At 37.8% G+C, this 13,786-nt stretch overlaps 1 protein-coding gene across 3 annotated transcripts in view; it reads right to left on the bottom strand.

Moving 5' to 3' along the window:
* Positions 1-13,786, bottom strand: part of MEGF10 (multiple EGF like domains 10) — a 106,937-nt gene that overhangs the window by 13,233 nt on the left and 79,918 nt on the right. For all 3 annotated transcript variants that reach the window (XM_087742231.1, XM_087742230.1, XM_087742232.1), the window contains exons 14-18: positions 9,037-9,183; positions 6,723-6,857; positions 6,224-6,352; positions 3,031-3,159; positions 1,219-1,347 (exon numbers count right to left, since the gene is read on the bottom strand). In XM_087742231.1, coding sequence (XP_087598357.1) covers positions 1,219-1,347; positions 3,031-3,159; positions 6,224-6,352; positions 6,723-6,857; positions 9,037-9,183 — 669 coding nt within the window. The remainder of the gene's footprint in view (positions 1-1,218; positions 1,348-3,030; positions 3,160-6,223; positions 6,353-6,722; positions 6,858-9,036; positions 9,184-13,786) is intronic.

Below are 13,786 nucleotides of genomic sequence, written 5' to 3'. Positions count from 1 at the left end.
AGTATTCAAAATTATTTTTTGATATCATGTCATCATGAGAGGATCTTAAAAAGTTTATCTTTTCCTAAACATTATTGCTCTTTTGAAGTGAAACATTGAAATCATCAGAGTAGAATAAGAAAGTTTAAATAGCTAGTAATTACCTGTTACCAGCTACTATTTCATTGAAATAAATATGTTCCTCTAAACCATTTAGATTTTGTTGCAACTGTGTTTTTCTTAGGAAAATAAAATCCACTTGCAAATTTTTAGTGCTTCTACTATAGGTGTTGATTAGCCTTGAAAACATAACTCCCATTGCAGCTGGGGCTAGACCCACTGCTGAGGGAAGAAAGTGTGTCTGTAGGGATGGTAACCTCCCCTCCTTTCTGTTACAGCGCTGCCAGGTGTGGCACATGCTACCTTGGCCATTGCACAGCCCTTCACATCCAGATGCAGCTAAATCAGTCCTGGTTGTAGGTAATACATAGTGTCCTCCACACATCAAAAGCAAAGCCCTGCGCACGACACTGATGCCAAAGACAGGTTTAAACCTTCACAATAGTAAGCTGAATGGATTGCTTTGCACTGCAGTATAATGCATGAAGTGTGGGAGCACCACTCTGTAATGTTAGCAAAAGTTGGACTAACAGTTCTGTGTTATGAGCCTGATTATTCTTTTAATGTTGTACGTTATACCACCATTGATGTCAGTGGCATTATTCTTGATTTTCTTGGGTAAAGAATCACACGCATATGAAAACAAAATGCCATCTATTATGCTTTTATAATCCAATTGTATTGTAAAACAACATTGCAAAGATTAATTTTATCCACTAAGATTGGAGTGGTACTTCTTATCTTTAGTTTTCTAACTATTAGTTTTTATTGTGGTTTATGCTAATGACGATTACTTGGAGTCATTGGTTACTTTTACATGACAGAGTTGTTGGGATTTTTTTAGCATTATGTCCAAAGCAACTAGAATGTAGTACAAATGCCTCTTACATGTAGCTACAAATTGAAAGAAACAGCCATCACAATCACAATCAGTCTTAATAACTAATTCTGCAGGCTTTTATCTGTTTGGAAGAAACTTAGGTCCAACTCCTGAAGCTCTTTCCCCACCAAAATTCCCACTGAAGCCAAGAGGTTGTATCACAACGGCCAAAACAACAGGGAGCCAGCTCAGGGGTTAGTATTTGCTATCAGGCATGAACAATTCCTGTCCCTACTCACTCTGCTCACAGTGCTTCCCCATGAACCCCGTGCGGCAGGTGCAGTGCCCACTGATGTGGTCGCAGTCAGCTCCGTTCTGACATTGGCATATCAATGCACAGTCCTTCCCATAAAACCCTAGGGGACATCCTGCAATACAAGGAGGGGGTGAAAGGGGTGAAACAACCGCTCTAGAAATAAAATGCAAATATTCTGGTTAAGAATGTTATTGAGAAGTCATTTCTGTAGCCCTGCTACTCAACATGGCATTCTATAAACACAATAGATCAAGACCTATGCTATTTTATGTGGTTTAAAATACACATTAGGCAAAAACTACATAAAAATGAGGTTGGGAAATTGTGAGGACAGCAGATGTTGAGAAGAAGGCAGCAAGAAGGGCTCCTCGAAGAAATGGGTTTAAGAAGATATTTGAAGGAGCAGAAAGAGGGCAGTTTGTGAATGAAAGCAGGGAGTCTGTTCAGTGGTGAATGAACCTTTGGACACATTTTCTGCACAGTTGATGCTGAAGCATAAAAAATTAAAATAATAACATATTGTGTCTCAGCTCCTCACAAAGATACCATTTCAGTATGAAGAAGACATATCACTGCAAAGAGATCATTATTCACCAGCGGGAAGCAAAATAACCATGATAGCTGGCAGCTGAACCAGTATAGTGAATGTCTTCCAGAGCTGCATCCATATGGCCCTATAATATATCTGTTATTTCCTGCCACTATGACATTATTCAGTTGAAAAAGGAGAGTTCTGATTTTATGAAAAACGTGTATTTAAACACTGAATGCAAAACACAGTTCGCAGTCTTATTTTTCTTGAGTTCAAAGATAATGGTTGTGCCCAGATTACAGACAGTGGGGGTGCCTGGACTGAAGATAAACCAAACTGAAGCTGTAATATGATAAAGATAAGAAGCCAACTTTATCAATATCTATCTCTAACAAATGCTTATTTCTCAAATGTTGTATGAACTCTTACCCAGCATATAATGAGTGCCATATACCTACACTCAGTCACTGCACTGCTTGTATTTTTATTTTAATGAAAAGCTCTTGGAAAAAAAAAATTAGTATTAATGTATTAATTACATGAAGAAATTTCCAAAACAAATTATAACATTACAGTGTAGTGAAGTTAAGTTTCTAAGTTGCAAATAAAATAGCTTCTACAAAAATATTTGAATTACAGGTGCTGAGCTTGAGCTGTTGTTGCTGTTGCCCCCAGGAGGTAGCAATTACAGATATGAGATGTACTGCACGATCACTTTGCGGTGACAACTGGGACTGTGCCTCAGTAGACCACAGCCACAGCTAAGACAGAAGCTATTCTCATGGCTCTGGTGAGCTTTGTGTTATCTTACAATCTTGGCTGTTGGGTCTCTGCTGCTAGAGTACTTCTTGGTCAGGTTGCAGAGAGGGAAGGAATTAGATATGGGGAGTGCCTGCAGAGCTGACATCATCCTGACATGCTACGGACTGCAGCCATAACCGCACATCTGCAGTGGTAGCATCTGAATGTCAGAGTTATTCATTCTGCACGGGCACATGACAGACTTCAACAGGGATGTCTGGCTGTGGCCAAAAGTTGTCTTCCTCTGAAGGGAGGCTAAAGAGGAGCCCAAATGTAGTGGCCAGCACTCTGCCAGTGCTTATACAGGACCCTACCCTGCAACCATGGAGGTAATGTGTTGCATCTTCTGGATCAAAAAAGGTTCAGCAGCATGGCAAGAAATCAATGAATAAAGTGTGAAACTAGTGAAGGAAAATTTGTCACTGATTTGTAGATTAAGAATGAATAACAAAAGTCACTTACTCTGTGTACAGTAAAGGCCAGTCCATCCTGGGGTACATTTGCACTCGCCATCATAGGCACTGCAGTAAGCTCCATTATGGCAGTTGCATGTGTGGATGCAATTTGGTCCCCAGTGGGAAGGTGGGCAAGCTAAAACAACCCAGAGCAATTAATTAATCTCAAATGACAAAGATCCTTGATACCCATGAATATTTCTTACATTCACGTATGAGCACTGCTTCATTTGGGGTTTGTTGTTTTTCTTTTAAATGCATTTTTTGGGCGGCTCCATTCTGAGCAAATAGCCACAGATTTTTTTTTTTTTAACTAAGGAACCATTTTACCCTGGATAAAAAGTGCTGAAAAAAATTAAGTGCGTGAAAGAAACCAGTGATACATACTTGATACTCAGTAACTAGGACACTCATACCAGCTTTTTCATAAAGAAAGCCATGTAAGTTTCCTTTCTTGATTTATTTTTTAATCTGCAAACAGTTCAATTGAGCACAATCAAGAGGGTAAGCCTTTTAAGCCTCAAAAGTGAAGGGGAACAAACAGAGGAGGTTGAAACACATCTTATAGCGTATAGCTTTAGACCCAATACTAAGCTTACTTCTTGTATTTCCACTGTTAGATTCTACACAATTGCCTAAACGTGGTGCGTATTATCAGGACTGCACATTAATCAAGTTAACTCGGTTGCTTCTGTGGGTCCACAATATTTCTAAAAAACAAGTAATTATCTATAAAGTAGAGCTTTTTTTTCACTCACAATCACATCGACACGTTACGAGACAGAATTCTACTGACTGCTTTGAAAATGTCATGGTGAATGAATTTGATACTATGTGCTGCCATTAGAATAGTGAAGTGGTTCCCAAATGCTAATTACTATTCAGACACAGCAAAAGATAATTTTCTTCATGTCAGAACATCGCTAAGTGCAGAGGGTACTCTAAGAATAGCCCCTTTCTGTTGATTAGGCTTCACATATTGAGGTTTTTATTTGTTTCTTTAGTAGAGAGATGCATAATTTAAAAATAGTTTTGTGGAAGTACAACATGAGTATTTCACAGGAGAGAAGAAACAGGTCAGACACAGAAGCCTTAGCTTTATTCCTGTGTAAGTTTAAAAAGGCTGATAACTCCTTATTGTTGTGTACTGATTTGGTTGTCCAGAGACCTGTCTGAGAGCAATAAAAACTCTTGAACCCTTTAAATGTTTGCATAATGACTCATCTATTTGTGGGCCGTATGTTTGCGAAGTGTTATCTTTGGCCAAATTTCACTTCATTGAGAAATATACTATGTTGTATTGAAAAAAAAGTACTAAGTTTGGTTTTTGTTGTTTCCACTTCAGTTGTGCCTTATAATGATTTTTATTATTGTTTTTTGTTTGAAATTAGTGGTCAACTAAGAAGGAATGTAAATCACATACAGACGAAAGGTTAGAAGTTTCAAAAAGGTTGCTAGTTCCAAAAGAAATTAATGGAATCATTATCTCCCATGTGAACGAAAGGCCTTTATACAAAGCAAATAAACTTCCTCTGTTACGGTCCATGAGCACAGCCTCAATAGACGCTTCCATTCATATTGCTGGCACCATTTTCTTGTTATTGATTCAGTGAGTAAGTCCCTCCTCCTCCTAAATACCCCTATTCTGCTACTCTCCCAACTACCTACTTATTTTACCATAAAAACAGGGACCTTTGTTGCTATTGGCTTCCACAGCAACAGGCCCAAGATTTATTTTGGTATCATATTGAGTTGTGCATGCTAATTACTTCATAGAATTTAGCCAGCAAAGTTTTTTTTTCCAAACTGACCAGATGTTACATCGCACTGGTACAGAGCCAGTTAACCTGGACCAGTCAAACCGTAAATGATATAAACCAATGAGGCATGTTATTAGGAAATGCACCTCCCTGGAAACCCCAGCACAATGTCTTTTGAATTTTAACATATCAGGGTCTGGTACAGCTTCTTTTATTCATAAAAATGGGTTGACTGAAATTTCGGCAAGCATATGTTTCAGACTGTGTGGATTTTGGTACCTTATGGAATTGGATATGCTGCTTATGAGAATTTCGCTTCAGACATTTCTTCTCTGTCATTAGTAATTTGCATAGACTCAGCAAGGCATCTGGAGAATGCCTAATTATTTAATAAAATAACTCAATGAAACATAATAAAATCAGGGCCGAGCCTATCTCCTTTTTTAAGTCACTAACAAAGTCTTTACTGAGTTTAGCATACCAAGACAATACTCATCGAGTGAGGTAGAATGACACTAAAATGTGTATCTGTGAAACATTCATAAAAGGAAGAAAGAGAAAAATCCATCAAAAAGTTATAAGCACTTAAAAAAAGTTATAGTGAAAAATTTCTTTACAAAATGTTCAAATGCTTAACAAGAATAAGGATGGTCTTGCAGCCAGAGCACTAACTTGTATCTGAGAAAATCTTGGCTTTGTTCTGAGCCTTGCCAATAGCTCTCTATGCAACTGTAATAAGAAAAAACACCCTGTAATTCAGTGCCTCAGCTCCTTATTTGTAAAATAATACCTCTGTTATTCATAAGACTGTCCTCAGGATACAAGCCCTGGGATATTCACAACACTACTGTGATAAGACTACAGACAAGCAAACAACAGGTCAAGAATCCTCTCTGCAATGCAAGATTCATCAAGTCACAGCCTTTTTCATGTTTGAAGAGACCTCTAGCATCACCTAGTCCAACATCCTACTCAAAGGATCTTCAACAATGATAATTTCACAACCTCTTCCAGGCTGGAGACTTCAGAGCCTCTCTGGACAGTTGCTGTGCTTGACCACTCTCACAGTAAGGAATTTTTTTCTTTTATCTAGTAAAAGTCACCCTTGCTGCAACCTGTGAGCATTGACTCTTGTCTTTTCACAGTGCACTTCTGAAGCAAGTCTGATGCAGCTTCTCTACAGCTCTTCTTTGGGCAGTGGAAGACTGAAAATTGATCCTTCCTGTCGTATGCTCCAGCCCACTTATTAGAAAAATCATAGTGCAAATGTATTTCTGATAGTGCCGATGAAATGCAGAGAAGTTTAGGATCTCTTCGTTATATACTATGAAGTCCTCATTTCTGACTTAGGCAGTGTTTCTTTACCAAAAAGTAGAGAATTTAAATAGCCGGACCCTGATTAATTGTTTTAAAAATAAAGGGAAAAAAGGTTGTACTTACGCTGAGAGCAGTCACTACCAATCCAGCCAGGGTAACACTGACAGGATCTATCAATAGGATTACATGTTCCATTATTGGTGCAGGTGCATATTCCAATGCAATTCTTGCCAAATCTGCCACTGGGACATACTGAGAACAAGTTGTCAGAATTAGAACTCCTTAGTAATCAGAACAAGATTGTATTTCTTTTCTTTATTTCAAGAGAAACCAACTGATCTTTGGATCAAGAAATTTATTGCTTAGTATAATGTTAAAGTAAGGCATTATAAATTCTGGTAAGCCCATTATACATACTCATTATGCAAAGAAGAATACAGTGGGTTTCATACTTAAGGATCAAATGTTCAAACAGCTTAAACCTGCTTAAGATTCTTTAATTTATAAACTGCACATACTACAAGAGAAACTATTTTTGGTTTTATAGTTTCCAAGTGATGGAATGAAAACTATTACAGTGCTTAGTCTCTGCATCCCATGAAGTCTTTATTATAACTCGTACCTTCATTACAGAGGGCTCCTGTAAATCCAGGTAAGCAGTCACATAAGCCAGTAATATGGTGGCAGGGACCACTGCTGTGTACACACTGGGGGCATGTCTGGCTGCAGCGGTGCCCGTAAAACCCAGGGGAACAAACTGGAATCAGAAAGAACAAACTGTCATTGCTTCCTGCACTTTCTATACAGCCGTGAACTACTTCAGGGCACTTGTTCCTGACTTTGAATTAGCTCTGCTTTCTAAATATACCAGAGTTGCAATGGTGGTTGTTATTATTCATACAGTTCAATGCTTTGCACTCACAAAAGATTTGCTCGTCTTCCTCAAGGATTTACTATATTCAAGTTAGTAATGACTTAGCTGACATTCTATTACTTGTCAGGCCACACTGTACTTCGGTTATGTTTGAAATGCATATATACTTCATATATTATACATATTAGGCTACACATTATATGTCCTCTACAACATTAACATCTTTTAAAGCATATTTGAAGAAAACTAATTTAAAAAAGCAGAGTGGATAGTGTAGATGAGCAGGGTCATCTTAGACCTTGACTTCTCATGTGTTTCCTAACTTGGAATACAAATAACCATTACTTCACTGAGAATAACGTACAAATGTTTTCCAGTCATCCTTTCATTTAGGTACTCACTGTACTCATTACATGGTACAGGCAGCTACACATCACCTAACTTTTAGAGAACCTGAGACCAGAAATACAAAGTCATTCACTTAATTCTTATGCTAAACGCACTAGTTTCTTACAAAATAGAAAAAAAAGGGGGGGGGGGAGGGTAGGAAGGCTGTCACATAAAATCTCCTTCTTTATTACTCTAATCCCTTCTGGTGTTTATTTCCTGATAAATATTAGGTAATGCATCAAGAGAAATACCTGTTGCACAGCAGCAATTAGCACTGATGAAAACGAACTCAGAATCTTGTCAATATTTTAATTTCATTCAAGATTCAGCCTTTTAATGATACACTTGATACAAGTTATGTGGCCAGATCTCTCTAGAGAGATTAACTTTTCCAAGTGAAACAGTGCCAAAAGGTCTTCCTGTTTACTGAAAAGGCACTTTCTGACTGGGATCCAAATTATTCATATGACCTTTGTCTTCCCAGCCTCCAGACTGTGCATCAGAGAGGGGCTCTGAGAGCCACCGGACTGGAAGCCTCTTGTCCAGGTTATAGGCACAGTTCCAAAATACAGGGAACATTTTTACATGTAGCATTACACTTAGTCTACTTTTGGATTAACTGATTAACTGCAAGGCCTTTAGAGATTAGATAGTGAGAATAATTACTGCACTTAGTTACAAATGCTTAAGGAATACTAATGCCACACTAATGTGGGATTTTGTAGTGCCATAGGCAATCACATTCTTCAGCTTGAAATCTTGCCATTCCTAGACTGTTAGGACTTCATCCTCCTCTGGTCCTCCTTGTACCTTCTAGTAATCATTTCATGTTGTCTCCTGCCTTTTAAGCCTCTTTTGGAGGACCTAGTAGGATCTCCGCTTGGCCTTAGTCCACCTGCTTCTTGACCCTTTTTCTGGGAGACCTCATCTGAAAACCCTCCAAGTGCAGAGGACTCACTGCACTCTTCTCCAAACACCTTTCCCTCACAGCTTCAACAATTCAAACTGAAGACAGCTAGACTGCTGGCAAACTGTGACAAATCTTCTTGGGAGGGTAGATATTTTACACATCATCTTATTTTTACCTCCCTGTTTCTGGTATGATTTGCCTCAGTTCATCTGTATCTCTCTTCTTGTAACATTTAAATTTTATAGACACAAATTTTTCAAATGAAACTATGGGTACCTATGATATCCTCTACTTACTGTGAGGCCTGATCCCACTGGCCATTCTTTGCTGCTTCAAAATAAGTGTTAAAAAAAAGCCATAATTAAGCCAATGATTCCTGCCAGACTCAACAGGAAGCTAAGGTTTCTAGCTTCTGAAACTCATGCATGTTTTATTTACCTATCAAAATATGTATTACAAAATTAATATTCGTCAATCACATTTGGAAATGCTTGCCTTTAGAATGGAAGCCCCTACTAAATCCGTTTCTTAGAAAGTCATACGCATAATGACGTCACGGCACAGACACTGAATAAAAGTAAAGTTGTACCATAACAAGAAAAGCACTACTAGTTGGAAACATTTGTTAATTTCAGATAACTCCTATTTCTGTATATTCATACATTTTGACAAAATGATATCATATGTATCAAAATGATATCATATGTATTCCAAGTAAGTGAGGGAGAAACAGAGATTTTAAAGCATTTATTTTGTCCTTACTTCTCTGACAAGTGGTGCCTCTGTATCCTGGTGCACACTCACAGATTCCGTCATCTGGAGAGCAGGATGCTCCATTTTTGCAGTAACAAGACAACGAGCAATTTGGACCCCACTGTCCCTCAGCACACACACTGTCACAGTGAATGCCTGCAACCACAAATAAAACGGTCAGCATTTGTAAAGAACTCTTATGCATAGTTAGTTTAAACCTTTGGTCCTCAGAGGACTCATTTTTAAAACACCGCTCACAAAACCTGTTTATGAAAATATCACTAACATCAGGAAAATAGAGCAAGAACAGAGTAAACTTGCATCTCTGCTCCTGCCTTGCTCCAGAACAGTGAATTTCTTTCGCATTCCAGTTTTGATGAGATGTACATAACGGCTGATCCTGAGTTCTGTAACAGGAAAACACTTCTGCGGATTTAGATGGAACATAAGAGCTCCATGGGATGCTACCTCCAGGCTTCCTGCCCGTTGATACTTTAAGATCTACAAAGATGAATGCAAACGTCTCAATAGTATAAAGAGTTCCATAATTTTCCAAGACCTTTATACATATAAAAATTTAAAAAGGTCTTTTATTCCTTTTATTCCACTTTCACCACTGGTATCAATAAAGAGAATCAAAAGTAGAAAGTAATTCAAATGCAGCAAAATAATGGCTTTTGCTTCCTCCATAATGGCTGTTTCAAAACAGCAAAAGCTTATTTTCAAATTTTACGTTAGGGAAATGCATGACAAAAGGTATTGCAGAAACCTTTCCTTCTGAATGTAAAAATTCTTAAGGTCTGACCTAATTTTGTGTAATAATGGGGTGCAGGACACAGAATGATTTCTAATTAGTGGTGAGCTGATTACTGCTAAGCCTCATACCAAATGGAAAAGTATAGCACACACAAAGGGTTTCCAAACACACCATGTGAGCATTCCAAAACGCTTAGCTGCAACAGTGTTAAGGATGCTGGTCAGTCAGTGCTTTGTCTAACCATTTTTGGCATAAAATTGATTATAAAATGGCCACAACCTGAACCCCTATACATAAACCATAACACAAACCACTAATTATAATCATCCAATCATTGGATTGTTTTTTTCTTTGCAATGCACCAACATTAAATATAACTTTCCTGTTTGTTTTTTCCACTATCTGCTTCTAAAAAGCATGCTGCATGTTAGATGCCAGCAGGCACCACTGTGGAACTCAGACCATATTGTGTCTACAGTACTTTGCATTAACAATTAAGCATTATTGTAGCGCCTCTACTGAATGAAGCCTAAGGGGAAAGTGGACTGAATCCAACCACAAGCATGTCTTGCTTTGTAAGTATTTCCAGCAAAATATGCCACAGGTTCACTGGCTGCCAGAGTCCTAAAAAAGCAAAACAGTTTCACACGTGACAAGAAAAAAATCTTTAACTTTGAAGAGCAAAACCTACTGTTCGTAACCATACTGAAAAATAATTACACTGTTTACTGATAGACCGGTCTCAGAGGTGATTCCTCAAACCCCACAGCATGTGCCTTGTAGAGCTGCCTATATCCAAAGACTAACTTTCTAATTAGAGGTAAGGTGAAACTCCAGACTCTCAAATTGTTTGTTTCTCTGCAAGACAATCAACAGATTGAATAATCAAATATGTGGCTCAACAGATTGCACCAACTAACACTAGCAAGAGAGAAAACACTTGTCTTTTAGAATCCAGATGCTAATCAGCAGCAGACAGTACACAGGCCACCTAAAAGCCCTAATTGTACAATGATCATTGGTTAATACTGACCTAAACCAAATTTATTGTCAAAACCCAAAAGGGTTCTTATATCATTACTTTTTCATTTTTGCCTGCATAGGCAATGTCATTCTCCTATCTTCATCTACATTTGAGAGGCAATGTAGACTTGCTTCTCAGTAGCCTGCGTCAACTTTTTCATTAACTCCCTGTTTGTGTCTAAATAGATAAAAGATAGTGGTTTGATTTTGAGAGATGCTGATGCATATGAGCAGGATGAGATCATAGCATTTTTTTTAGGAACAAGACCACTTATTTCAGATGCGTGAGATTGCTCTGCTTGAGGTTCACAACTTTTAGAACTTGCGTTTATAAGTCTGTGAAAGCACAAGCAGGCACATGCAGAGGATTTCAGAATTGAGCGTGGCATTCTGTTCACGTGAGTGTTATCTGTCATATCATACATAGCTTCACTCAGTGAACCCTGCTAGAGAAAAGATATTTTTCCTGGAGTCTTAGTGGGTTTCAGTGGTGTTCAGTATACAATGGTCACTATTAACAAGTCAGTGGTTGCCAAGAGTTACCATAGTGCATTATCTGAGATTATGTAGACCAGTGACACACAATAACACCAGGCTCAATTATATCGTCTTGATCTGTGCACAGAGGATGCTTTATGACAGCATGGTGTCAAAGGGTGATACTGGGCACACTGGGATAGAGAAGACAATGGGCCCCACGCTGCGTAGAGCCATGATACTTAAAAAAGCCAACTACCATTAAAAATGAAAAAGGAAAAAGTTCCTCCAGTACACATCAAGGAAAATTATCCATTAGGGAAACTGAAAAAATTACCTTTTCTTTTCCACTTCTACCCCTTATGAGGAGGTAGTCAGGTGAAGAATGATATTCCTCTAGTTAGCAAAGAAACAGTGTATCCTAAATGTCACTGAATAATAATTCTGACAATGTAACATACTGAAAGAGTGCTGAATATGACTTCTGTTTCACTATAAAAGGAATTGTATTATATTCACTACTGACCATAAGCAAAATCAATTTCACTCCTGTATGTGAGTGTCAAGAATGAATGTAGCAGAGTAGAAATACTAATTCATTTAGTGATTTATTGTGTTTCTACTTATAAAAATAGTTTAAATCTCACTCACTCACTGTTATTTAGATAAGTTCACAAGGCACTTAAAAACAAGAAACTGAGTTTCACATCTTATAGCTGTAAAAATCAAATATGTGTATTTTTGAGAAAGAATAAGTGAGAAATATTAAAAGGATTAAAAAATTAAAAAAAAGAATTTTCCAGATCCTGATGCTTTATATGAAATTTCAGCAAAGAAAGCTATCTTTATTACAGAAAAGCTAGAAATTAGTGAGGAAAAAGAAGCATTTTTACTAGGACTTACAAAGCAAGATTAGACTCAGCTTTTACAACAATGGTATCAACAGTGTACTGGCTTATGATTGCCACAATTTCACACAAGTATTAATCTCTTATGCAATAAAATTGGTTTTGATAAATTTTCATGTTGTTTTTGATACTGATAAGGATATCTGCGAGGAAATGTTTTTGCTAGAGCTATGGACAAAGAGCTCTTTGATGGCCTTCACAAGTTGCTAGGCAATAGCTGAATGGTCATGATAAACTTCAGCTAAGCTGCTCTGAAGAAATGCTCATGCATTTAATGCCCAGTGCTTTATGCTGGGGGCCTCATGTCTAAATCAGCATTCTCCCAGCATTCGTAATTGCATGAATGAAGTAAATAATTCTTTAGGGATACCAGTGTTTCTGCCCATGCTAGCAGAGTGTTTACATACTCCCTATGCTGTATTTTTAAGTTGAGACTCAATGATCCATCCAAGTCAGATCAACGGAGAGCTAATTTGTTTTAGCACTCAAAGGGGAAAAAATCTACCAATTATTTCTTACGATCTTCCCTGGCAAATTTATTATTGGACTAAGCGTTATTTTCCAGCTTATTATGTTTTCATTAGTCTGATAAAATTTATCCAAACTTTAAAAAGAATTATTTTTTTCATAAAGAACGTGTATTTCCTATACAATTTATCTTCACAACACATGGAACTTTCCAGTATAGTCTCTCAGAATTAAAACATATTTGTATATTGGTGTACTTCCCATATGTCAGAGCTAAATTGAATATACAACAGCCTAAACAAGAGAAGGATCAAGCCCTCAAAACTTGGGGAAATCTTGGTGTCATTAAAGCTAATGATACATTTCTATTATGGTCCAAGACCTCACCCTTCATATTTGAGAGAAACAAATGCTAGATCACTTCTGTTCAAGGAAGCTGAGACTTCTGATGGTGAGAATTGCTTCCCTACTTCTCTGTCAAATGACGGATGAGCAGCCCAAAGAAAGGGAAGAAACAACACAGAGAAGTGGTGAAAAACTTCACAGGCACTATTTAGAAGTACCCTCATTGTCTTTAAAGGAAGAGAAGTACCTTGCTCCCTAGCTGAAGATAGCCAGAAGACTACAGAAAAGTGTCTCAAATTAAGGACCTAATGAAAGGATCAAAGATTTTTCTCTAGAAGTTCAGACTGCTGCTTCTTCACTGGAGCAGCAGGAGAGTTTGTGCCTGCAAGTTTTGGTAGGAAGCCAGCTACAAAAGCTTGTCAAACAAAACCAGCGCTGTATCAAGTTCGAAAGCAAACATAAGTATCTGCAAATCTTAGTGCAAGAATCACTTTTCAGATATCCCCGGTACCTTTCTGAAGGCCATACTGTTGCTACATACTGTCATCCACTCCAGTGGTGGTGTTCTTTTCATCTACCACATTTTAGGTAGCCACAAGAGAATACTACTTCTCCTTTTCTTACCTTCTTGATAGTTAGAAAATAAATGTACTTAATCTACTGATTTAAAAGTTCTTCTTCTAAACGAGTGGTATTTCTTCCACACAAAGACCCACCACAATGCACAGGCAATAGAGATACAGACACAGTAAAGTCCAGACATAGGGTACGCCAACCCTCT

This window comes from Nipponia nippon, unplaced genomic scaffold (genome assembly GCF_047370975.1).
Source record: "Nipponia nippon isolate SJK-2023a ecotype South Korea unplaced genomic scaffold, ASM4737097v1 scaffold_8, whole genome shotgun sequence".
NCBI lineage: Eukaryota > Metazoa > Chordata > Aves > Pelecaniformes > Threskiornithidae > Nipponia > Nipponia nippon.
This window is presented reverse-complemented; position numbering and strand designations above follow the sequence as displayed.